Source organism: Gallinula chloropus, assembly GCF_964237585.1.
Source record: "Gallinula chloropus genome assembly, chromosome: 28".
In the NCBI taxonomy this organism is placed as follows: Eukaryota; Metazoa; Chordata; class Aves; order Gruiformes; family Rallidae; genus Gallinula; species Gallinula chloropus.
The window spans coordinates 2,107,432-2,131,097 of NC_140113.1; the positions used below are offsets into that span (position 1 = coordinate 2,107,432).

At 64.3% G+C, this 23,666-nt stretch overlaps 4 protein-coding genes across 4 annotated transcripts; 2 read left to right on the plus strand and 2 right to left on the minus strand.

Annotated features, from left to right (window-relative positions):
- Window positions 1-1,844: 1,844 nt before the first annotated feature.
- On the plus strand, window positions 1,845-4,078 carry RAX2 (retina and anterior neural fold homeobox 2; the record flags this gene model as incomplete). The annotated part of the gene is made up of 2 exons (XM_084276495.1): window positions 1,845-2,087; window positions 3,635-4,078. The coding sequence occupies 2 exons, from the start codon at window positions 1,845-1,847 to the stop codon at window positions 4,076-4,078; spliced, it is 687 nt and encodes a 228-aa protein (XP_084132621.1).
- Window positions 4,079-6,333: 2,255 nt separating this feature from the next.
- Window positions 6,334-12,269, minus strand: LOC311201973 (mucosa-associated lymphoid tissue lymphoma translocation protein 1-like; the record flags this gene model as incomplete). Its single annotated transcript, XM_084276481.1, is given in 17 exon segments — window positions 6,334-7,349; window positions 7,443-7,577; window positions 7,673-7,830; window positions 8,032-8,178; window positions 8,258-8,385; window positions 8,837-8,911; window positions 9,214-9,391; window positions 9,534-9,737; window positions 10,007-10,042; window positions 10,124-10,171; window positions 10,339-10,435; window positions 10,552-10,644; window positions 10,646-10,730; window positions 11,004-11,173; window positions 11,280-11,410; window positions 11,823-11,989; window positions 12,133-12,269. Coding segments are annotated over 17 exon segments (2,244 nt in total). The 3' UTR covers window positions 6,334-7,094.
- Window positions 12,270-15,282: 3,013 nt separating this feature from the next.
- Window positions 15,283-16,813, minus strand: MRPL54 (mitochondrial ribosomal protein L54). Its single transcript, XM_084276500.1, has 3 exons — window positions 16,699-16,813; window positions 15,838-15,994; window positions 15,283-15,540 (listed from the first exon to the last, which is right to left on the minus strand). Exons 1-3 carry the CDS (start codon window positions 16,778-16,780, stop codon window positions 15,408-15,410), a joined length of 372 nt encoding a protein of 123 aa, XP_084132626.1. The 5' UTR covers window positions 16,781-16,813; the 3' UTR covers window positions 15,283-15,407.
- A 203-nt stretch (window positions 16,814-17,016) lies between these two features.
- On the plus strand, window positions 17,017-23,651 carry APBA3 (amyloid beta precursor protein binding family A member 3; the record flags this gene model as incomplete). Its single annotated transcript, XM_084276480.1, has 10 exons — window positions 17,017-18,126; window positions 18,579-18,618; window positions 19,056-19,201; window positions 19,329-19,415; window positions 19,952-20,110; window positions 20,440-20,619; window positions 20,788-21,000; window positions 21,516-21,635; window positions 22,298-22,438; window positions 22,574-23,651. 10 exons carry the CDS (start codon window positions 17,017-17,019, stop codon window positions 22,643-22,645), a joined length of 2,268 nt encoding a protein of 755 aa, XP_084132606.1. The 3' UTR covers window positions 22,646-23,651.
- Window positions 23,652-23,666: the final 15 nt, after the last annotated feature.

Here is a 23,666-nt window from a genome sequence, read left to right on the forward strand (position 1 = left end):
CACACGCTGCACACACAGCCCCCGGGCACGCCCGGCCTCTGCTGCACCCGCTGCGCAGGCCGCACACCCGCTGCACGCCTGGGCTGTGCTGCACCCCTGCGCAGGCCACACACCCGCACACCCGCTGCACGCCCGGCCTGTGCTGTACCCCCTGCACAGGCCGCACACCCGCAGCACACCCGGCCTGTGCTGCACACCCTGCGCAGGCCGTACACCCGCTGCATGCCCAGCCTGTGCTGCACACCCTGCGTAGGCCGCACACCCGCTGCACACCCGGCCTGTGCTGCACCCCCTGTGCAGGCCACACACACGCTGCACACCCGGCCTGTGCTGCACCCCCTGCACAGGCCGCACACCCTGCACAGGCCGCACACCCGCACACCCGCTGCACACCCGGCCTGTGCTGCACACCCTGCACAGGCTGCACACCCGCTGCACACCCGGCCTGTGCTGCACACCCTGCGCAAGCCGCACACCCGCTGCGCATGTCCCACGGTGCCGAGACGTCGGGCACAGCACTGACAGATGCCAGGCACACGCTGCACACGCAGGGCCTACTGCACATGCCACACACGTGCTGCACCGGGTGTGCTGCCCGCTCCTCAGGTGCCTCCGCTGCGCACACGGGGCGCAGGGCACCACGCAGGCACCGCGCAGGCACCGTGCACGCTGCATCCCTCCAGGCTCCCTGCATGGGCTCACGCTGTGCCCACACACTGCACTGTGCTCCTTGCACGCCTACCGTGAGCTGGGCACGCTGCACGCTCACCATGTGTGCCACACACACACACACACAGAGCACAGGGACACCGCACACCACATCCACACCGCATCACGCGGCACAACCTGCCCTGCACACGCACCCCCACGCTTCACGTGTTCCACCCCACACTCAGCCCACCACACGCACGTCCCTCCCGCAGCCCAGGCATCCCACAGCCCGGGCATCCCGCACCAGGCGTGCTGCACAACACACCGTGCATGCCACACACAGACAGCCTCCCATATGCAACACCCACCCCTGCACACCACCCCCTCAGGACCCCCGTTTATCCCCTCCCAGAATTAACCCACGTTTCCCTCTCCCCCCCCCCCCCAGCACCCACTGGGCATTAACCAAATCTTTGCCAGCGGGTCTGGGTGATGCAGCAGCACCTTCCCCTTGGCAGAAGTGCCCCAGGATTATGGATTTCTTCCCCATTTCCATGTTTGCCTGCATCCTTGTGGTAGAAAGGGACCCTTAATCCCCAGTAAATACTGCAGGAAGATTTCAGATGCCGGATAAAAAGCTTAAAGATGAGACGTTGTGAGGGTTGAAAATGCTTATAAGGGTGCAGAAAAAAGGTTATTAGCTGGGGGCCGGTGCCAGGCTGCTCCAGCTGCACTTGGGGACCGACGCTGGTTCTCCAGTGGTTTGGGGCCAGACATGCAGCCCATGGGGAAGAGGGGCTGGAGGAGAGGAGCTGGGCTGGAAGGAGGGAGCCGACCTGGGCTTGGTCCCCTCCACGCCGCAGCAGGGTGGAGGTCAGGTGGGCGTTGAGCACTTTCATAAAGCCCTTGACTAGAGGTGAAGTTTGGCTTTGGGCTTCAGACGGGCACATTGGCCTCTTGCACCTCAGGGTGAAGCCAAGCGTGGGGTGCCCAGGGCATCGTCCCCAGGACACTGCGGCCCCGAGATAACGCCGTGGCAGAAGACAGGATTATGCTTTTGCATAACATGTTTCTGGGGCAGCCCCGTCCTCCTCCCATCCACTCGTCCACCTGTCCTGTGCCTGGGGCTGCGCGGGGTCTCCCCATGTCCCTGTACCCCAGGTGACAGCCACCATCCCCTCGCAGGCGCCGCCATGTTCCTGAATAAGTGTGAGGGGGACCTGGGTGAGCTGCGGAAGCCGGGGGACGGCGAGGACACCCCGCCAGCCGCCACTGAGGAGGAGCAGCCCAAGAAGAAGCACCGGAGGAACCGCACCACCTTCACCACCTACCAGCTGCACGAGCTGGAGCGCGCCTTCGAGAAGTCCCACTACCCCGACGTCTACAGCCGTGAGGAGCTGGCCATGAAGGTCAACCTGCCGGAGGTCCGCGTGCAGGTAGGGAGGACCCTGGGCCTGTCCCCTGAGCGGTGGCAGAGGGACCACCCTGGGCCTGGAGAGCTTTGCTCTGCTCCCAGCTCCAGCTTTAGAGCTGGGAGAGCACAAGATCATCATGGTTTTGGGGGGGGTTAAGCTTGGAGGGGGGCAGTTCTAGGGGGAGGCAGAAGGGCTGACAAGGTTTCACTCCCTGGGCTGCAGGAGAAGGGTCTACGAGGAAGGCGCAGCCCAGGGAAGAGCTTGGGGTCCCACTGGTCTGCTCCCCCCTGCTCCTGGGATTGAGGGGGCAAGAGAAGGAAAGGGTCAGGGAGCTGAAGTGACAAACAGGCTGTGAAGCCAGGCAGGAATCCCCCTACAAATGGACTGAGTTTCCCAGGCCTCACTTCCAGGGCGAGCAAACACAGCCTTGTTCTGTGGGGTCCAACCCAGGGACAGCTCTGAGCAGTGACCAGTGTCACGGAGTCACAGGATTGGTTAGGCTGGAAAAGACCTTTAAGATCCAACCATTAACCCACCACAACCAAGGCCACCACTAAACCCTGTCCCCAAGTGCCATATCTACACATCTTCTAAATCCCCCCAGGGATGGGGACTCCCCCCCTGCCCTGGGCAGCTTGTCCCAGCGCTTGACAACCCTGGGCATGAAGAAATGATTCCTGATATCCAAGAGAAACCTCTCCTGGTGCAACCTGAGGCTGTTCCCTCTTGTTCACTTGTCACTCAGGAAAAGAGACCGACCCCCCCCTCACTACACCCTCCTTCCAGAGAGTTGTAGAGGGGACTCAGGTCTCCCCTCAGCCTCCTCCAGACTAAACCACCCCAGTTCCCTCAGCTGCTCCTCACAGAATGTGAGCTCCAGGCCCTTCCCCAGCTTCGTTGCCCTTCTTCAGACATAGAGTTTACATCTCTGTAGCCCCATGTCCATCAACAATTGAGACCAGCTCATGGGAGACACCCCCTTCTCAGCCTAAACATCCATCAGTACTCCCCCTTTGCATCGTGTGGCAGATGGCCCATGCCCCGTGCTGCTTCAGACTGGGGACACACGGACCAGTGCTCTAAGAAGCAGCTCCCATGGGGCAAGACATCACCGCTGGCCTTGGCTCACTGGTCCCTCTTGTTCCTGCTGGGGTTTGGTGGAACTGTGGAAATTTGGCTTCTAAAAGTTTTACCAAGGGGCTTTGGAAGGCCGGATAATGTTATCCTGAGGGCTGTGGGGGTGTTTATGGGGCTGGGGTGGTGTTTCCATGGAGCAGTGAGGACAGGGGCTGTGTGGTGGCACCTTCTCATTCTCTACCCCCTCAGAGATGCCCTCGGTCTCTGGGGTGTGTGGGAGAGGTTTGGCAGAGGTGTGGGGGTGGCTGGGCATTGCTGGAGCCCTGTGGGGCACCCTGCATGGGACCCCACACACAGGGCATCCCACGTGGGATGGGATGCCCTATATGGGACACCCTACCTGGAGCACCCTGCATGGGGCACAGCATGTGGGGCACACTGCAAGGGACCGGCTGGGCATGGTGGGGCTCACCCTGGCTCTCACCTCGCAGGTCTGGTTCCAGAACCGACGGGCCAAGTGGAGGCGGCAGGAGAAGATGGAGGCCAGCTCCATGAAGCTCCACGACACCCCTGTGCTCTCCTTCAACCGACCCCCTATGACACCCAATGTGGGGCCCATGAGCAACTCCCTCCCTCTTGACCCATGGCTGACGTCCCCCATCTCCAGCGCCACCACGGTCCACAGCATCCCCGGCTTCATGGGAGCCCCCCAGGCCCTGCAGCCCCCCTACGGTGGGCACTCCTTCCTCAACACCCCCCCGCCGATGGCACAGGGCATGCAGCCCATGGCTCCGGCACCCTACCAGTGCAGCACCACCTTTGTGGACAAGTACCCGCTGGAGGAGGTAGACCAGAGGAGCTCCAGCATCGCCTCGCTCCGCATGAAAGCCAAGGAGCACATTCAGACCATTGACAAGACCTGGCAGCCCATTTGATGAACAGTCACCTCCGGCCCTGCCGGCCCCTGGCTCCTGCTCCCAGCGTCGGCTCAGCCAGGGGGGGCACGGTGGGATGCTCAGCAGGACCAAAGCTGGTGCGGGGCAGGGATGCCAGCCTGCATCTCCCCCCTCCTCCCCCCCCATTGAACCAACACCAGCAGTGCTGGGGGAGCACACTGGGGCGCTGGCAGGACCCTGCTACAGGGAAGCACCCCAGCAGCTGCCCAGCCCCCCCCCCTCCTCTGCCTTGCTGAGACACCGGCCGAGGCTGCGGATCTGGCCAAGGCTCAGGCATCCCACCAGGCCACCACTGCCCGTGGTTGGACACCTCCTTTCCCCACACCCATTATTATTATTCTTGTTTTTTTAATGCTGCAGATTTAAACAAAACCGAACAGAAAAGCTCTAGTTTTGTAGGGAGTCCTTTGGTGGGGAGGGGGGTGGGGAGGGTGTGTTTTAGCCACGTCAGGGCACGACGTGCCGGTCGTGCTGGTAGATGTTCCGGCACCGAGGCCACGGTTGTATCATGAGTAAAGAGATAAGCTGAACGGTGCCGCGTGCTGGAGTCCGGTGCTGCCAGGGCCCTGCCCACCATGCCGCTCATTAGCAGGGCTGCTCGTTAGTGTGCTGGGGCTGCAGAGCTTTAACCAGCAAGGAGCTTTCCAGGGGGATGCGGGATATACCATGGGATAACAGCCCAGGGGACCCCAGGATGTTGCGTGCGGGGCTGGGGTCAGATCCAGGCGTGGGTGACCTGATGCAGCCCTGGCTGCTGGCCGGGCCCAGCTCTGTGCCGTGCCGATTCCTCATCAGCTTGTTAAGGGGCGTCTGCTCAGCCATCACTCTGGGGCTGTGCCTGTCACCCACCAGCCCTAATTGCTCCCCAGGGGCACCCGCCCGGCCACATGTTGGCTGCTGTAATTGTGCAGGCAGGAGGGTGGGTGGCTGTGGGAATCCCGCAGCCCCCAGATGGGGCTGGCAAGAGGAGGGGGCCAGCTGGGAACCCTGAGGTCCCTGTGGCGGAGGACACATGTTGTGCCAAGGCTGGTTTGCCCTTGTCTGGTGGGAGCGGGGAGGTGGTGGCAAGGTGCTGTGGCCCTGGAGTGCCCAGCGTGGCTCAGCACTCCCAGGGATGCCCAGCTCACGGGGCTTAGGGCACAGCCAGCATCACCTTCACAGCAACGGTGGCAGCGAGGGCCAGCGCAGCCCCAGAGGAGATGACCCAGCCTGTGGTGGCTTTGAGGTACTGAAGCACAGCCAGGATAGCAGGAGACAAGGACCCAGCCCTGGATGAGCAGGTGCCCTGGGTCCCCAGCATCCCCACCACGCCCCCACGCAGCCCAGACCCCTCTCAGCACCAGCACACCCATCTGCATCCCCTCCTCACCCCAATCCAAAAGCCCCAGTGCCAGACCCCAACATCCTCAGAGCCCTGGGGTCAGGCAGGACTGGCCAGGATGCCACCAGGCCAGGCGAGGCACTGACCCCGACGAGACCCTTCTCCTTGTCCCGGTTCCCTGGGCTGCTGCTGCTCGTCTGCTTCGTTAGTGACAATTAAACTTTTAACAACCCATTAAATGCATAATCGATGCTCCCCCTGGCTCCCCAGGCCTGCTAATGGGCCGGGGCCGAGGTGAACTGGGCCCCGGCAGAGGCGTGCTCCGGCGGGGAGATAATGAAGCAACGGCCGCGGAAGTAATGGGGTTTGATCCGGGGGAAGGGACGCACTCAATGGGGGCTGCGCTTTTCACATGACATAATTGCCAAGGCTGGCGCCAGCCCGGGGCACCCCTCGGCCTCCCAAGCACCAACAAAAGCCGGCTGGCGTGGAGAGCAGGAGGCTCAGCACCACCCCCACCCCCCCCCCGACCCGTTTGATCGGAGCCTAATTGGGATGAGGATGTTCTGCCCCCCCCCCCCCCCTTGCAACCGCCACCCAAAAGCAAGAGCGTGGAGAGGACCCCCCCCCCGCCTCCCCAAACACACTCCTCCCCACACCCCTCCCGCCTCCCCACAAGAGGATGAGTCTCTCCAGGTTCCTGGGTTGAGGGGTTATGCAAATTATTTAAATGAGCTGATTTGCATGGGCAGCGCTATCGGATCATGCAAGGGTGCCCTTGTCTGGGGCGGGGGGCCAGTCGACCCTTCCCTCCTGTGGGTGCCCTGGTGCTTGGTGTGGAAACGCAGTATTTCTGGCCAAAAATATATCAGTCCCTTTAAATGCAGGAAAACCACAGGAGCACCGAGCCAGCCACCCTTCCCCCTTTATTGGGGCTTTCCCTGGTTCAGAGCCAGTGGAGCACACCCCACATCACCCGTGGATGCTGGCACATGGGGTCATGTTTGGGAAAAATCCAAGCCAAAAGGTGTGTTTTCCTTCTAAATCCCAACCTGAAATGGCTCCTGGCTCGGATGGGGCAGCACAGCCCTGTGCACGCAGTAGTACTGGGAGGACTGGGAGCTCTGGGGGCACCAGGGGGTTCTCCCAGCCCCTCGTGGCAGCGCAGAAGCCCTCCAGCTCCCACCCCCTTTAATCCCCTCCAGCGGGATTTGCCCCCTAATCTGCTTATTTCTCTCTATTTCTCCTAGGCCTGAAGGAACCCAACAGTGCCCTGGCGCGACGCCTCACGCCAGCTGAGCTGTGGGGCCCGGGCACTCTGCCCCCCAGGCTGCCAGGTGGTGTCCTGGCACGTGGGGCTGGCACTAACTTGGGGCGTGGGGCTGGCACCGCTGTGTCAGGGGACACGGGACTGGCAGCACCCTGGTACAAGGTGCTATGGGGCTGGCATTGACGGGGCTGTGGGACTGGCACTGCCGAGGCTGTGTACGTAGGGCAGCACAGAGCTGCAGTCCCCGGAGGCAGGAGGCTCAGCCATGCCCCATGGTGAGCCCTGCACCCCCCCCAGCACAGACCAGGATGGGGCTCACCCCACCCAGCACTCACCACCTCAGCGGGGCAGACGTGGCCCCAAGGGGCTGCAGTGACAAGGGCAGGGGGGGCCGTGCTGTCCCTCTAAAGGCTGTGGGAGCTGGGACCCTCAGGGCTCAGGTTCTCCTCGGGGGTGTTGACCCAAGACTCTCCCGCCGCCCCCCAGGTCCTGGGGAGGGACGTGGAGAGGGGGCTGCCGGGCGGTGAGGGGGAGCCCGCCAGCCGCAGGTTGAGCTTGGCGATCAGCGGCTTCCCCACGCTCACCGTCCGCCTCTCCTCCACGAAGTCATCCATGCCGCGGTAGCGGTACTGCAGGCAGATGGTGAAGGCCAGCTCCTGCTGTGGGGGGCACCGGCAGCGTGGGCACCCGTCCTGGGCCACCCCCCACGGCCACGCTGCAGTCCCGCGCTGGCTACGCCGCGCAGCTCTTACCCGCAGCTTCTGCAGGCCGCAGAGCCGGCTGTAGAGGCAGCAGGAGGGGCAGCCGAGGCTCCAGACGGGTGCCAGCGGGCTGCCCACCTCCTCGGGGCTCTCCTTATTGGTGCACTTGAGATCCACGTCCAGCTCCTGCCACGGATGGCACCCAAGGCATGAGAAACACCACAGGTCCCACCGCCGCCCCTTTCCCCAGCGTCACCCCGACTTCGGCAGCCCACTCCCACCTCTGGGATGTCGGTGAGTTTGGCCTCACACGTGGTGATGTCGTCGGGGACGCCCACCACCCGGGTGTAGATGATCATGATGTTGGAGAACTCGGCAGCAAAGCCCAGCTGGACAGTGACACCGCAGTCGAAGCAGAGGTGCCGGCTCTCCGGCAGAACTGAGGGGGAACAGTGAGCACAGGGCTGGGACCTGCAGGTGCTCCAACTGGAGCTGCACCCATGGGTGAGGTGACACCGGGGGTCCCCCTGAAGCAGGGGTGCTGACATGATGCTCCTGCCGCTGAGCCAGCAGCTCTGTGCCAGCAGTTTCTTTCCTCCAGGCAGGCGCCAGGTTTGGACAGGGTGGCTGCGACCCTCACCGTGAGCCTTGGCCCACTGCAGGTTCCTGGCAGAGGACTCGTCCTGGCCGGGAGGGCGGATGGGGTCTGTCAGGGCTCGTCTCTCCGAGAGGTTGCTGCGGAGCTCCAGTGCCTGCCGGCCCCGCGTGATCTCCAGCGTGCCCATGTCTGTGGGGGGCATGGGGGATCAGCAGGGGCTGCTGGGGGAGAGGGGGGGGATCACCATCTCCCACCTCTCCCTACTCACCCTCAGCCACCTTGTCCAGCAGCACCGTGATCTTCTCGTCCTCCAGCAGCCAGCGCTTGAGGAAGGTGACGAAGATGCCGTTGGAGAGCTCACCCTGGCTCAGCTCATAGGCTTCAGCATCTGCACACCTGCGGGGACAGGGCAGCGGTGGGCCCCCACAGGCTCTGTCCCTCCCCCAGGAACCAGTGCCCTGGAGAAGTTACAGCCCTGGAGAAGCCAGAGCCACCAGCCCACGGCTCTACCCACGGTCTGCCCACCCATCCAGCCTCCCTGCTGAGGAGAGGTGGGAGCACAGCCACATCTTGGATGCTCTGTCAGCCCGTATCCCGATGCCTCGGGGCTGCGTCTGGTTAGGTGCTGCCTGAAGCCACCACGGGCACCTCTGTGCCCCACAAGGGACTGGGCACCACTGCTCGCCCAGCATCGACCAAAGGGACAGAGGCTGTCGATACGTGGGGGAAGAGACGCGGCTGCACGCGGGGATGAGCCATGGGGGGGGGGGGCTGAGCCCCAGCCCCACGCTGCGCCAGGGAGGGATGCTCAGCCCCCCTGTCTGCACTTAGGGGTAGGGGGACCCACGTGGCGTAGCCGAAGACGATGTTGGCCGTGACCTGCAGCGCACCGACCTGCGGGATGACGTCGTCATTGAAATTCCTGTAAGAGAAGTAACACTAGGCAGAGCTGGGACCCACTACCTTCCCCCCCCCCAAAACCCACCCCAAGAGACCCCACACCCCAGGGCTTTCCCTGTGTCCCTCTGCACACCCATTGTGGCCTTTGCTGGCTCCACTGGGACAGTGATGCTTTGGGCATCCAGAAAAAGCCAAGGAGTTTGGATGAGACCCTGAAGAACACTCCACTCTGCTTCCCCAGGAGCCAGCACCCATGGGCACCCCCGTGCTAGGACCTCCCAGTGTGGCAGCTTGTCCCCAGGCTGGTGGCCAGAGCTGGGTCACCTCTTGCGGCACATGTCGAGCAGGAAGATGTTGAGGCCGGTGTGGCGCTGCTGCATGCTTTGCAGCACCTGCTGCACGCACAGGCAGTGTGCTGAGGTGTAGGAGCTGGGGGCGTCGATGGGCACCATGAAACTGTTGCCAAAATTCTCATAGCCGTGCCCGGCATAGTAGAGCAAACCTGCTGGGAGGGACGGACAGCGGGTCACACCCCTGGTCCTCACGTCTTGCCCAGCTGCATCCCCTGCACCCCCAAGATCCCTCCAGCAAAAAACCAGCTGGTTCTCCCCTGGCTGGGGTCAGCCCAGCGAGCACCCACACACCGTAGACGCCCTTGTCAAGGAGGAGGAGGAACTCATTGACAGCCATCTCCATCTCGGCCTTGCACAGGTCCAGCAGTGAGACCACCTTGAAGTCGAGCTGGCGGAGCAGGGCGCCGAGGGCGTGCACGTCCACCATGGGCGCCTTCAGCTGCTTGTGGTGCAGGTAGTGCATGTTGCCAATCAGCAGGGCCACTTTGTCAGTGGCTGCTGGGACGGGAGAGTGAGGTGCTGAGGGTGGAGGAGGATGCTCCTGCTGTCCCCACTACCTTCAGCCCACAGATATGACACCCAGTTGAGGCTGGTGTCGCTGTTCCCAGGTACAGGGGTGACCCATGGCATCCCTGCCTCGCTGCTCTGCTCTCCCTGGTGGTGCTGCACCCCCAGCACCCCCAGCTGAGCGGAGCCTCGTGGGGTGACACTGCGGACAGTCACAGCCCCACAGGGCCACCAGCCCCTCCTGGGCAGGCTCTTACCATACAGCTGTCCAGGGCTGCCGTGCTCTGGGGAGCCTGGAAAGAGAAACATGCTGGGCCATGGGCCTGCAGCGCCTGGCAGAGCAGCAGGGACATGCCCCCTCGGCACCCACCTACCTCCATCCCCCTCCTGCCAGGAGCCTCCGGAGGCGAAGAGCCGTGGGCCTGCGGCAAAGAGAGGAGTCAGGCAGCCCCGGGCACGGCAGCAGCAGCCGGTGCAGGCTGAAGCCCCCAGAACAGGGCAGCCATGGGAGGGCTTTACGGGAGCGCGGAGCAGAGCCAGGACAGCCCCCATGGTGCGGGAGCAGTGGAGGTTTGTCCAGGGCCCTCACCAATCTCCACATCCACTTCCCGGCTCCACACCTCGTGGAAGAGGTTGAACACGCGGCAGGAGTAGCTGCCCCGCTCCGCCGTCGTCACCAGCTTCACCTGCCAGCGGGATGGAGCAGGCAGCTGGGGTGCCACGCCGCGCCACGCCGTGCCGTGCCGCACCATCGTGCTGTGCAGTGCCACGCCGTGCCATGCTGGGGGGGGTCCCACCATACCTCAAGCAGGGGTGCCCGGGCGCCTTCCACGGGGTGCCGGTTCCGGAACCACTGGTACTGGGGCGGGGGGTTGCCGATGGCTCTGCACTCCAGTGCCAGTGTGTCCCCCTCGGCCAGGCAGCACGGCCGCGGCTGCTGCAGGATCTGCAGCCCCGCCATGGTCGGACAGTAACCGCTGGCTGGGGAGGGATGGGGTGGCAAATCCAGCACCCGGCCACAGCCGGCTCCATCGCGCTGTGCCCAGGCTCCTGGCACCCGCAGGTGGCATGAGCCAGCAGGCACCAGGAAGACACAGGCCACTGGGCACTGTCAGCCCAGGAGCCTTGTGGCTGAGCCAGGGCAGAACGTGGCAAGCAATGTCCTACGGGATCCACCCCACTCCCCCAGGGGTGAGCAATGCCCTGTAGGAGCCACCCTGGTCTCAAAGGGACACGCAGAGCCCCATGAGACACCAATCTTGGGGCCCACCTGAGCTGGGGCTGCTGCTCTTCTCCACCTGGACGTGGGCCCACGTGGAGAAGGTGAAGGTGGCCCCGCAGTTCACCCGGCAGATGTACCACTCAGGCTGGCCCAGCGGGGCGGCTGTGTCGATCACCAGCTCCGGGGACGTGGCTCCAGGCATCTACAAGATAGGAGGGGGCCAAGGAGTCGGGGGTCCCACCCATCCAGGTGTCCTCGCCGTGGGTGGAGCCTGGGAGTGTGCTTGATGTGGCACAGCAGGACCTCACCTTCTGCCTCCCACAGAACCACTGGTACGTGAGCCCCGGCGGGCCGGTTGCCCAGCAGGTCAGGGCCACCCGCATCCCCTCCGGCACCACCTGCGACTCCGGCTGCACTGTGATGCGGATCATGTTCTGGACTGTGGGAGAAGAGAGACAAGCCTGGGCTGGCTGAGACCCCTGTCCCACACCATCCCATCCCAACCAGTCCCATTCTGTCCTGTCTCATCATACCCTGTCCCACAGCCGCCCACACAGCCTGTCCCATCCCATCGCATCACATCCCAACCAGTCCCAACAATCTCATCCTACCCTGTGCCATTCAGTGCCATCCCACCCACCCCATCTCACCCTGTTCCATCCTATCCCTTCTTGTCCCATCCTAACCTGTCCACTCCTGTCCCATCACATCCCATTCCTCCCAACCCCATCCCATTATCCCCCATCCCATCCCCTCTGCCCACTCCTCACCTCTCCCTGCTTTCCCTCTCCAAGCCCCCACCCCCTGGTGCACCTCTCCAGGCTCCAGAGAACCCCGCTGTGGGTCCCTACCGGCACTGCTGAGGACCTGGCAGGCCTGCACATGCCCCATCCTCTCCAAGCAGCCCAGCAGGTACTTGAGGGTGCAGTCACGCTCAGCCAGGAGCTGCAGGAGGCACTGTGTGGGGCTGCCATGGGGCTCCAGCACCTTCAGCGAGCACATCTCCAGCTCCTCCGCGCTGCAAGGCACCCACAGCACTCAGCACCACAGTGCCTCCTCCCACCTGGGGAGGATGGGGACCCTGGCCAGGGGACCCTGCAGGGCCCCCAAGGGGGCTGTGCCCACAGAGCTTTGACCCAGAGATGCCCCATCATCCCTCACCTGCACTTGAAGCGCTTCTCTGCCCCGGCCAGCTCGGCCAGCTTGCGCCAGCCCCGGCTGGCGTTATCCAGGAGCTCACAGAGCCGGGCCACCGCCTCCTCGCCCAGCGAGCCGATGGGCATGCTCCAGTCCCCCATCCCACCCCAGCTCTGCCACCACCTGCCTGGGGACACAGAGGGGACAAGCCATCAGTGGGTGATGGGGTGACAGGCGCCTGCACCCCTGGACACTGCCCAGCACTTCTCCAACCCAGCACAGGGTGGTTTGAGAGAGAGAGAGAGAGAGAGAGAGAGAGAGCACCAGCATGAGCTCCACAGCTTTGGGTCACCTCCCAGCAGGAGCCCAGGAGGGTTCTGCCCACCAGGAGCTGCCAGGAGCTGGCCAGGCAGTGCTGCTGGATCCGGCCAGGCAGTGCTGCTGGATCTGGCCAGGCAGTGCTGCTGGATCCAGCCAGGAACGACACATGTTGCCCCTCCACACCCGGAGGACCAGAGCCATAACAACAGCACGAGGGACCCCACTCACCCCCCAGCCTTGGGCATAGAGCCAGGGCCCCATTAGCCCAGCCCCAGGACAGGGACCTTTGCAGGATGGGGTCCAAGGAGCTGGAAAGAGGGGATGTCCTGTCACTTTGCTCGTCCTATACACAGCAAACAGGGCCCGCCGTGGAGGGCTGAGCCTAAGGACCCCCTCCTCCTGCCAAGAGACCCCAGTGGGTCAGCAGCAGCCCCCTCACCATCATCAGACCTCTGGGTAGTGGCTCTGGAGCCAGATCTGCCAGCTCACCATGAGGAGACCGCAGAGAGGATCAGGGGAGGGGACGTGAGGGTCTTGGGGCCTCCCCTTGACCCCTCACAAAGGCTTCAGCAGTGAGGGGACCGTGGCACGAATCACCCTGGATGGAAGCAGGACCTGGTGGGGGGGAGGGGGCTCTCTTCTCCTTTCCCTGGGTCCCTCCCCACTGACCACCCCAGGTGGGCACCTGTCCCCAGGGCCAAGCCACCCATGGCAGCTGGGTGACACTTGCCAGAGCAGGGGGGATCTGAGATAGAGGGCAGGGACTGGGGTGCCTGAATGCTCTGAGGAGGGGGGGTGCAAGGGAAGAAGGGCAAGCTGCAGGACGGACACGGCGGGGACAGGACACTCACCGCTGGGTACAGCCCGGCCTGAGCCCCGTCAGCTCCGAGGGTGCACACTCAGCCCCAGGCAGAGGAAATGAGGGCTGAACCCAAAACCTCCCCCAACCTCCCACGCCTCAGCACGGCACTTCTGCTTTCCTCCACCGCTTCCTGTGCCACAGCCTGCCGAGCCAGCGCTGCAGCTGCCAACGCGGATGCCACGCAGTGGCCCCGGGGAAGCTGGGCCCCCAGCCCTGGCTCTGGGGCACTGGGGATGCTGCTGGGCCAAGGGCCTGGCTGCATCGCCCCTTCCTGGCTGCATCGCCCCTTCCTGGCTGCAGGAGGACCCCCCAGGCAGCTGCTTTGTCGCCACTGCCCAACCTGAGGCCAGGCAGGAGCTGCAGGGCAGAGGGTCCAGGATAGATAAACCAAGGGGATGGAGACCCATCAGCCAGGGGAGCCCAACGCAAGGGCAGGACTGAGGCCATGGGGAAGCTGCTGGGCTCTGCCAGGACAGAGCTGGGATGGGGCAGCGAGGCCCAAGCTGCTGTGGGGACCACCCTGCCACCACCACCCAGTCCAGCCGAGCTGGGACCCTGCAGCCCCAGCAGCCACCACTGCCCCACTGCCAGGAAGTGAGAGCACAGAGGAGGAGTGACACTGGGGGGGGCCAAAACGACCCCCTCACCTCACCTGTGGAGGGGTGGCACTGCCAGGGGTGACACTGGGGGGGGCCACAATGACCCCCTCACCTCACCTGTGGAGGGGTGGCACTGCCAGGGGTGGCACTGAGGGGCCACAATGACCCCCTCACCTCGCCCGTGGAGGGGTGGCACTGCCAGGGGTGGCACTGAGGGGCCACAACGACCCCCTCACCTCGCCTATGGAGGGGTGGCACTGCCAGGGGTGGCACTGTGAGGGGCCACAATGACCCCCTCACCTTACCCGTGGAGGGGTGGCACTGCCAGGGGTGACACTGTGGGGGGCCACAATGACCCCCTCACCTTGCCCGTGGAGGGGTGGCACTGCCAGGGGTGGCACTGAGGGGCCACAATGACCCCCTCACCTTGCCCATGGAGGGGTGGCACTGCCAGGGGTGGCACTGAGGGGCCACAATGACCCCCTCACCTTGCCCGTGGAGGGGTGGCACTGCCAGGGGTGGCACTGAGGGGCCACAATGACCCCCTCACCTCGCCCATGGAGGGGTGGCACTGCCAGGGGTGGTACTGTGAATGGCCACCACATCCCCCTCACCTTGCCCGTGGCATCACCAGAGGATGGTCACTTCTCAGGGAGTGCAGGCTGCACAGTCCCCCAGCTGCCCCCCAGGGGACATGGGGCCTGCAGAGTCACTGCCCCCCTGCCCCCCAAACCCACTGCCCCCACCCCCTGTTGCAGCGCAGGCTGTGACAGCGCAGGGCTGTCCCGGGTTCGGCTGGGGTGGGGTTAATGGTCTGGCAGCCTGGGAGTCAGGATGGGAGCAGCGCTGGTAACTCTGGGATGATGTGAGATGCTGCTCAGATGCCCTGCTGAGAAAGGGGGCACCCAGCGAGCTGGGACGGGACACAGCCAGAACAGAAGCTATTCCACGCCAATTACATCACACTCAGGATGAAGGGGGCTGGTGGGGGAGGAGCAGGCAGCTCCTGGACCTGTGGTTTTGGGGAGGGTCCAGTGTCGGGATGCCTCTAAGCTGTGGTGAGAGACTGCACCATGTGCCACCCGTCTCATCTATTTTGCTACAAAGCCCTGTTACTGTTATTCTCTCTCTCTCTCTCTCTGCTACCCCAGTAAACTCTCCTTAGCCTAACCTGCAAGGTTTTAGGTTTTCTGGTTTTCTTTTCCCTTCCTTAATTCCCACACATCCCCCACCTCCCTGGCCTTAAACAGCAAGTGGCTGTGTGGTACCTGGCTCTCAGCTGGGGCAAAACCATGACAAGGGCACAGGACCCATTTGGTGGTGTAGGGTCCCCTCTATGACCAAAACCATGAAGTTCTGTTTTACCAAACACATCAAGAATTCATGGCCCATGCTGTTCAACCCCCTGCCAGCCCCCTGGCACCAGGGAGAAACAGGTATCACCTCTCCAGAGCTTTATTACCACTTTATACAAGAAGATTCTGTCCCAGCCCCACTCGTGGTGCCGCTGGGGGCACCTACAGCTTCTTGCCCTTCTTCAGCTTGTTGCGCTGCCACGTGTTGTACTTCCGCAGGCGCCTCCAATACTCCATGGAGTTGGGGTCCATCTCCTCCAGCTTCTTGGGGGGCCCGAGGTGGATCTTAAAGAGCCTGGGGGAGAGCAGAGAGGGGGGTGAGGCTGCAGCAGGAAGGGCGAAGGGACGAGCGTGGGATGGAGCGATGGAAGAGTGGGACTGGGGTGAGTCGATCCCTCACCCACCACATCCAGGGTGCAGCCTGCTCCCCTGGCCCAGCCCTCAGGGAAGGTCTCTGGGCTGCAGAGCAGCAGTTTCCTCCCTCCCAGAACAGCTGCCCGTCTCTGTGCCCCTGGGATGGCACCTCTGTAGGGACAAGCTCGGCAGGAGGGACCCCCCTTCTGCTCCCAGGCGGGGAGCCGGCATCACCCACCAGTCGGGGTACTCGGAGTCGGGTTTCAGGGCCACCTCCGGGCCGTCCTTGAAGTAGTTGACCCCCATGGCGTGTGTGGCGAGCATGGTGGGGTCCGTGCACACCTCCGGCCCCTTCAGCACCTCCTTCGGCACGTTCTTGCCCTTGGACTTGGCGGCTGCGGGGACAAGAGCAGAGTCAGGATGGGGCGGGGGGATGGGTGCAGGGGGGAAGGATGGGGTGGGGGGATGGGTGAAGGGGGGAAGGATGGGGAAGGACGGGGCAGGGGGATAGGTGCAGGGGGGGAAAGGACAGGGCAGGGGGATGGGTGCAGGGGGGGAAAGGACAGGGCAGGGGGATGGGTGCAGGGGGGGAAAGGACAGGGTAGGCAGATGGGTGCGGGGGGAAGGATGGGGAAGGATGGGGCAGGGGGACAGGTGTGGGGGGGAAAGGGCGGGGCGGGGGGATGGGTGCAGGGGGGGGAAGGACGGGGAAGGAGGAGGGAAGGACGGGGCAAGGAGCTGGGTGCGGGGGGTGGGGGAAGGACGGGGCAGGGGGACGGGGGCAAGGGGGGGAAGGACGGGGCAGGGGGGACGGGGCAGGGGAAGGGAAGGACGGGGCAGGGGGAGGGAAGGACGGGGCAGGGGTGAGGAAGGACGGGGCAGGGGTGAGGAAGGACGGGGCAGGGGTGAGGAAGGACAGGGCAGGGGGACGTGTGCGGGGGTGGGGAAGGACAGAGCGCGGGCAGAGCGGGGCCGGGGTGGGGGGGGGTGCGGGGCCGAGGGTCGGTGCCGGTGCCAAGGAGCGCCGGGCGGCCCAGGACGTGAGGAGGCGGCTGGCGCAGGGCCGGGCGGAGCCGCGGGGCTGGGGGCCGGGGCTCACCCGCCTTCTTGGCGTAGCCGCGGGCCGGGGGCAGCGGCAGCAGCACCAGCCGCGCCGCCCGCAGCAGCGCGCGGGCCGCCATGCTGCGCCGCCGCGGGACTCGCCGGGACGGGGGGCGGCGCCGCGCAGGCGCCGCGGCTCCCGGAAGAGCCGGCGGGACCTGGCGGCCGCCAGCCCCGAGCACCGCCCCGGCCCCGGCCCCGGCCCCGGCCCCGGCCCCGGCCCCGGCCCCGGCCCCGGCCCCCGCCCCGGCCCCGGCCCCGGCCCCGGCCCCCGCCCCCCGCCCCCCGGCCCCGCTCCCCGCCCCGGCGCCACGCCATGGACAGCAGCATGGACTTCCAGGCGGCTGCGCTGGCCGCTCCCGAGGTTCCGGAGCCGCCGTCCATGGACACAGAGGAGGAGCCTGAAGCGCGGCCCGGTGCCCCGGAGCTGCCAGCGGGCGGCGGGCGGCCCCAGGAGCCTCGCTTCGTCGGCCTGGCCCCTGGCTGCTGCTCCGGGCAGGACCTGGCGGTCCCCCAGGCTCTGCAGAGCGGCCCCGGGCCCAGCTCGGGGCCTGCTCCGGCCTCGGGCCGCGGCGGAGGGGGGCGAGCTGAGCTGTGCCGGGGCTCGGGAAGAGAGATGGATGCAAAGGCAGCGACCGCGGGGCCGCGGGGCTCAGCCGGCTGGAAACCCGGCACCGGGAGCATCCCTGAGGACGCGGGGCACCCTCAAGCCCCCAGCAGCGGAGACCCGACAGGCATGGAGCTGGACGAGGCCCCTGAAGCCAGCACTTGCCTGGGCAGGGCTGGGCAGGCTGAGGATGCGGAGGATGAACCCTCAGAGATCCAGGGCTTGCTGGCCCGGCTGGAGACTCTGGACCCCAGTCTGTGTGACCGCTCGCCCAGCTCGGAGCAGGGCCCAGCGCCCTCCTCGGGTGCTGGCACAGCTCTGCTCATGGGTGAGCAGGCCCGGCGGAGTTACGGGGTGTGCCAGGGCAAGTGCCGGCCCTGCCCGCTGCATGTGGCCACTGGCCAGGGCCTGGAGACACGGCCCTGCTGTGCCCAGCACTCAGCCTGCTCCCGGCCTTGCCACGGCCTCCTCTTTGCTGAGGCCGACCGAGAGGACTTGCTGAGCCTCCTGTGCTACGAGGGGGGGCTGCCCGAGGCCAGCGCTGACACGCCCTTGGCCTGCTCTGACATCCTGGCTGGGACCAACCTGGAGATGCTGCAGGCTGAGGAGGAACCGGCTGCTGTGGAGAAGCCTGAAGGGCTGGGGAGGCTGGAGAGCTCTGAGGAAGGACCTTCTGGTGGCTGGTATTATGGAGAGGGGCTCTGCAAGGTCAACTCTGCCTGCAAGGGCAATCGGGATGGTTCCCCAGAGCCGGCCTGGGAGGCTCTGCCTCCCGCTCCGGCCCCGGAGCCAGAGCAGCCACCCCAAGGCGATGTGACTGTGAGTGCATCGCGCATGGGCCGTGGCGGTGTGGCAGCAAGCCAGGACATGCTGCTTGGCTTCTGCTCCCTCATGGGGTTTTGGGTGGGAGCATAGAGGAGCCAGGGATGTCTTTTCCTTGGGTCTTACGGGGTCTCATGCTGCTGAGGGTGCCCAGACAAGACCCTTGGAACTGGCTTTGGTTCCTGCTACTCTGGGAGGGGGGTGGAATAATTGCAGGGCTGTCTGATCGATAGGTGCCCCAGGGAAGAGGCTGGTGGGTCTGAACAGCCCCCCCAGGACCCTGTGTTGTCCCCTGCTCCAGCCCCAGGGCCCTGCACCACCCCACCCACAGCCCAGGACATTTTGCCATCACCATCCTGTTGCTCCAGGGGCAGCCTGTTGGGAGGTTGGGCAGGCTGAATCCCTGGGAACCCAACCAGAGCCTCACCTGCTCTCTTGTTGTTTTGCAGAACAGGGAACCCTTGTCCTCCTACCCAGCCTTCAAAGACGGTGAGTTGTTCTACGCTTGAGCAGCAAAAGTACCCAAGAGTCTTGACCCTCTGTGTCCTGCTCTGAAGGCAGGGTGGCCAGGGTTCAAGCTGGGTAGGGAGCACCCGGCTCGGTGCTCATGCAGGATGGGAATGTGGCCACAGGCTCTGGGTGGCTTGTTTGATACCAGCTCACCTGTCACTGAATGAATGAGGGTACTTGGGGACCCCAGGGGGGGATGCCCAGGCTTAGGAAGGGGGAAGGGTGTGCCCTTCCACACCAGAGGGAAGGGGGAAGCAGCCTTGGGGTCCCCCAGTCAATACCAGGAGCCTGTCTCCCAAGTACTGACCTTTGCCACGTGTAGAAGTGCAGCTAACAGGCAGTAGGTGTTGGTACCCCTAGTTTTCAGGGGACAATGGATGACACCAGCCTTTGCTTAGTCCCTCCTGATGCTTCAGTTCCAGGCCCTTGTGACCCAGAGGATCTGCTGGAGGGTGTGATATTTGGGGCGAAGTACCTGGGCTCCACGCAGCTGGTCTCAGAGAGGAACCCCCCGACCAGCGTCCGCATGGCACAGGCCCAGGAGGCAGTGGACAGGATTAAGGTACAGGAGGGCAGTGGGATGTGACCAGCCATGCCCCTCGTGGGCTGGGGACCTCTCGGCTGTGTGGCAGGGACCCAGAGGAGCCCCAGCAGCCACAGGGACCTCTCCTGGGCGCATCGTTCCGCAGGCACCAGAGGGGGAGTCTCAGCCCATGACCGAGGTGGATCTGTTTGTCTCCACACAGAGGATCAAGGTGCTCACAGCTGACACGCAGGTGAGCAGGGAAGGGGAACAGAGCACCCACACTGCTTTGGGACAGCTGAGACCAGTGGGGTTGTGTCCAAGGATGGCCTCGGGGTGAGGACATGTGTCTGGGAGGGGACATCTCACTCCATAGCCATGCCACACAGCCTTGTCATGTCCCTTGGCTGCTCACGTGGTTACGCCAGGCTTCTTGTGCCTCATGGGAGCTGTTGGCTTCCCAGGCCAAATTCCAGGGAACTGAGACTGGAGATTTCTGTTGGTCTCTGTCTCAGGGTTAGTTTCTGCTTTATAGTAAGAGGGAAGACCCGTCTCGTCCCCCAGTGGCACCTGAGGGCACGGATGAGTCCTCAATGGAGGAGGCTGTGTGTAGCTTTTAGTGTAGGACATGGTTTCTGCCCAGTGCCGGGCACTTGAGCCACATCCTGGCGTGGTGGTGTCTGATCCCCAACGCTCCCCGCTTTGGCGGCGTGTGGCTGACTCGCAGGCTGCCCATGGGTCCTTCAGGCCAGGGAGGGCTCAACGTCTCTGCCGTGTCCCCCTTGCCAGGAGGCCATGATGGATCACTCCCTCCAGACCATCTCCTACATCGCCGACATCGGCTCCCTCGTGGTGCTCATGGCGCGACGGAAGCTGCCTCGGAGGTCTGAGGAGGCGGAAGAGAAGCGGCTCTACAAGATGATCTGCCACGTCTTCCACTCAGCTGATGTGAGGCAACGCACGAGCTCCTCGGGAGGGCAGGGGGGTGTTGGGGTCTTGGGCTCCATTCTGCAGAAATGAGCGGGTGCTCTGGGGCTGCTGGGGGGAAGGAGCCCAGCCTGAGCACCTCAGCCACATAGAGGTGCCCAGCGAGAAAAGGGAGCGGGATTGACACCCTAAAGGGGCCTGTTCAGGTGGGGAAGGAGCCAGGATGCCCTGTGGCTCCCTGGGCACAGTGACTGCACTGGGCATTTCAGGGTGCTGGCTGCTTTTGGCTCTGGTTTGGAGACCATTGGCCTGAGCCATGAGCGCACAAACCCCTCCCTCTCTTTCCCCAGGCCCAGATCATCGCTCAGGCCATCGGGCAGGCGTTCAGCGTGGCCTACCAGCGCTTCCTGGAGGCCAACAGCATCAACCCCAGTGAGCTGAGCCCCCACCAGTACAGCCGTGCCCTGGAGGACCAGGAGCAATACAATGCAGAGCTGACCCACTTCTGCCGGCAGGAGAACTGCAAGGACGTAAGAGCCGCTTTTTGGGGGTGGGGATAGTGTGGGGTACCCACTGACACCTCCACGTCATCCCCTTCAGGGCTCCCTGAGCAGTTGTGCACCCTGAGCTGAGCACAGGGCACCCCACGTGCCCCATGACTCTGGTCAGGATTGTAACCCACCCATTCCCCTGCCCAGGTCTGCATCCAGAAGCAGAAGGGGGAGATCCTGGGCATCGCTGTGGTGGAGTCGGGCTGGGGCTCCATCCTGCCCACCGTGGTCATCGCCAACCTGATGCACGGGGGCCCGGCGGAGCGGTCGGGCGAGCTGAGCATCGGCGACCGCCTCATGTCCGTCAACGGGACGAGCCTGGTGGGGCTGCCCCTCGCCACCTGCCAGAGCATCATCCGGGTGAGCTGCAGCCCTGGGGGGCAGAGGTGGGGGACTGGGTGAGAGTGTCAGTGCTGGGGTCCCTGTGAGGCTCCTGGCTGATGGGGGTAGAATGTGGGGGGCCGTTCCCCGTCCTGTGGTCTGCGATAGTCACTGCTTTGAATGTGTGAGAGAAGGGGTGTGACAAGGCAGCCACACACCTGGGGATTAGACTTGCTGTGGCGGGGTGCAGGCGGGGCCCTGCCCCAGGAGGAGTTGGGGTGAGGAGACAGGCACGTGTCCTGGGGGAGCCTGTTGTACCTTTTACCTCCTGGGCAGGAAGGAGCTGAAAGCAAGGACAGGGTGGCCTCAGGGTCAGAGGGCGATGTAGGGCTGGATTTAGAATTCCTTTTCCCTGTCTTAGAGCATGGCACTACCCCTGCCTGTGCCTCGGTTTCCCCATTGAAAACAGGTTGCTAATCCTCAGCCCTCCCACGAGCACCGTGGCTGCATCCCCCTTACAATGCCAGCTGACAGAGCCCCATCCCATCTTCCAGGAGCTCAAGCACCAGACCGAGGTGATGCTGAACATTGTACACTGTCCCCCTGTCACCACAGCTGTCATCCGGCGCCCTGACTCCAAGTACCAGCTGGGCTTCTGCGTGGAGAATGGCGTGGTGAGTGCCCACAGGGCTGGGACCAGAGCCTGGGGGGGCTGGCCAAGGGCTCCAGCCACCCACCTGGCAGAGGGACACCCAGTTGCAGTGCTCCTTGTGCCTGCCAGGGCTGCGGTGTCACCGGGCTCTCCCATGGCACAGAATCTGTCTCTGTGGTGCTCCCCAGCTGTTTGCTTTCAGGGTGGTGGTTTCTTCCTGGTTTTCTTGTGTGACCATAGTCCTGTCGGTGTCCCCAGTGCCCCAGCCACTCCCTGCTCACAGCTCCATGTCAAGCAAGGCAGAGAGGAGTGTTTCCAGGCCTGGAGCAGTTGGTGGGTGGGTGGTGGAGGGAGTGCCATGGCTGCATCACACACCAACCAGCGGTCCCAGTAGTACTGGAGACACACTCAGCCCACAGGAGCTGCTGCCCAAGGGAGAAGCTCTGGCTCTGTAGCCCAGGCTTGGTGGGGTCCTGAGCTCTGTCAGCCAGAGCAGCCTGTGGGCTGCCCTCACCCTGCAGCTCAGCACAGGGTGCTATCCCTGCCCTTGCTGAGTGCCCATGCACTGGAGCAGGCAGCAACTGAGGCCAGGAGCTGGCACGTATCCGAGGGCGTGGGGAGGTGGCTGTGTGTGGCCTTGGGCTGTGGTTCAGCTCTGATCTTAGCAGCGCTCCTGCTCCCCAGATCTGCAGCCTGATGCGTGGAGGCATCGCAGAGAGAGGCGGCATCCGCGTGGGGCACCGCATCATCGAGATCAATGGGCAGAGCGTGGTGGCAACACCCCATGAGAAGATCATCCAGATCCTCACACAGGCCGTCAGCGAGGTGAGCTGGGCCTGGGCTGTGTGGCAGCTGGGGGCCCGGTGCTGGGGGCAGCTCTGGCTGGACTGGGAGTTTTGTCTCAGCTCCCTCCAGCCTGGGCTGTGGCATCTCCTGGCTGATGTGTGTGTCTCTGCCTAGGTCCACATCAAGACCATGCCAGCCTCCACGTACCGCTTGCTGACGGGCCAGGAGCAGCCCATCTTCCTCTGAGCTGCTGGCCCTGCTCAGCTGTCCCTGCACGTGCCTGGGGCCAGGCAGGAGCAAGCCTGGGGCTGTGAGAGCAGGACAGGCTCTGCCTCCTGCCCCAGGGCCCTCCTCTGAGCCCTCTGCTCCCCAGAAGGGCCTAATCCTGCATCCCTTCAGTTTTACTCAGGACACAGTGGGAGACCCCGGGGGGGGCTGATACCCAGTTTGAGCAGTGTCAGGGCCTATGTTGTCCTGGTTTGGGCACCTGCCCCCTACCAGTCACCCCTCCTCGCCTCATAGTGCCTGTGTGGTGCCTGTCCCACTGCTTCACAGCGTCATTTACCTCTGCCTGGTGCTGGCCCAAGGAGAGGGGACCCTACAGGAACAGTCACCCCATCCAGTCAGCACAGATAGTGCTTTTACACTCACCAACAGTGCCTTTCCCTGCCTAGGGATGGTGCTGGAAGCTCAGCTCCAGAGCTCACCCTACCACAGCCCCAGAGCAGTGCTGACCCCACAAACTAGTGCATGGGTGTACCCTGGCACCCCTGAGGGTGAGCTGGCTGCTCCTGGACTTGGCTGTAAGGGCAGCAGCGCCCTCAGCACCTGCTCCTCATGTTGGGGTGCAGAGAGAGCCCCATTAGACCTGTCACACGGAGCAGGGGACCACCTCTGCTTCTCCCAGTGCTGCCTTGAACCACTCTGCACACACAGCCCAGCCCCAGCCGCAGGCAGCACTGGGTCACGGCCCTCAGGGCTGCAAAAGGGAAGGTGGCAGTGCTTAATCCCACCCCCCAGGGAGTTTGGGGTCACACCCGCCCCCCCCTTGGTGCTGTGCTTTTCATGGGGTTGTGGGGGGGGGGCTCTCATCCCCTGCAGCTGAGGCAGCACTGCCCTGACTTTGCCTGTGTGCTTGGTTGATGTACAAATAAAAGTGGTGGGGAACAGAGGCAGCTGCATTTTGGGAGCCCTGGCTCAGCTCTGGGACGTGCACTCTGAGCCCACTGTGGGGCCAGGCATCAGCACGATCCACACCCAATTCCTG

Bases quoted from the DNA above. Each gene is read 5' to 3' on its own strand.
- MRPL54 (XM_084276500.1), bottom strand. From the start codon at position 16,780: ATGGCGGCCCGCGCGCTGCTGCGGGCGGCGCGGCTGGTGCTGCTGCCG. The intron at 15,995-16,698 runs GTGAGCCCCGGC...TTGTCCCCGCAG, and splicing joins CGGCTACGCCAAGAAGGCGG to CCGCCAAGTCCAAGGGCAAG. The intron at 15,541-15,837 runs GTGGGTGATGCC...GCTCTCCCCCAG, and splicing joins GACTCCGAGTACCCCGACTG to GCTCTTTAAGATCCACCTCG.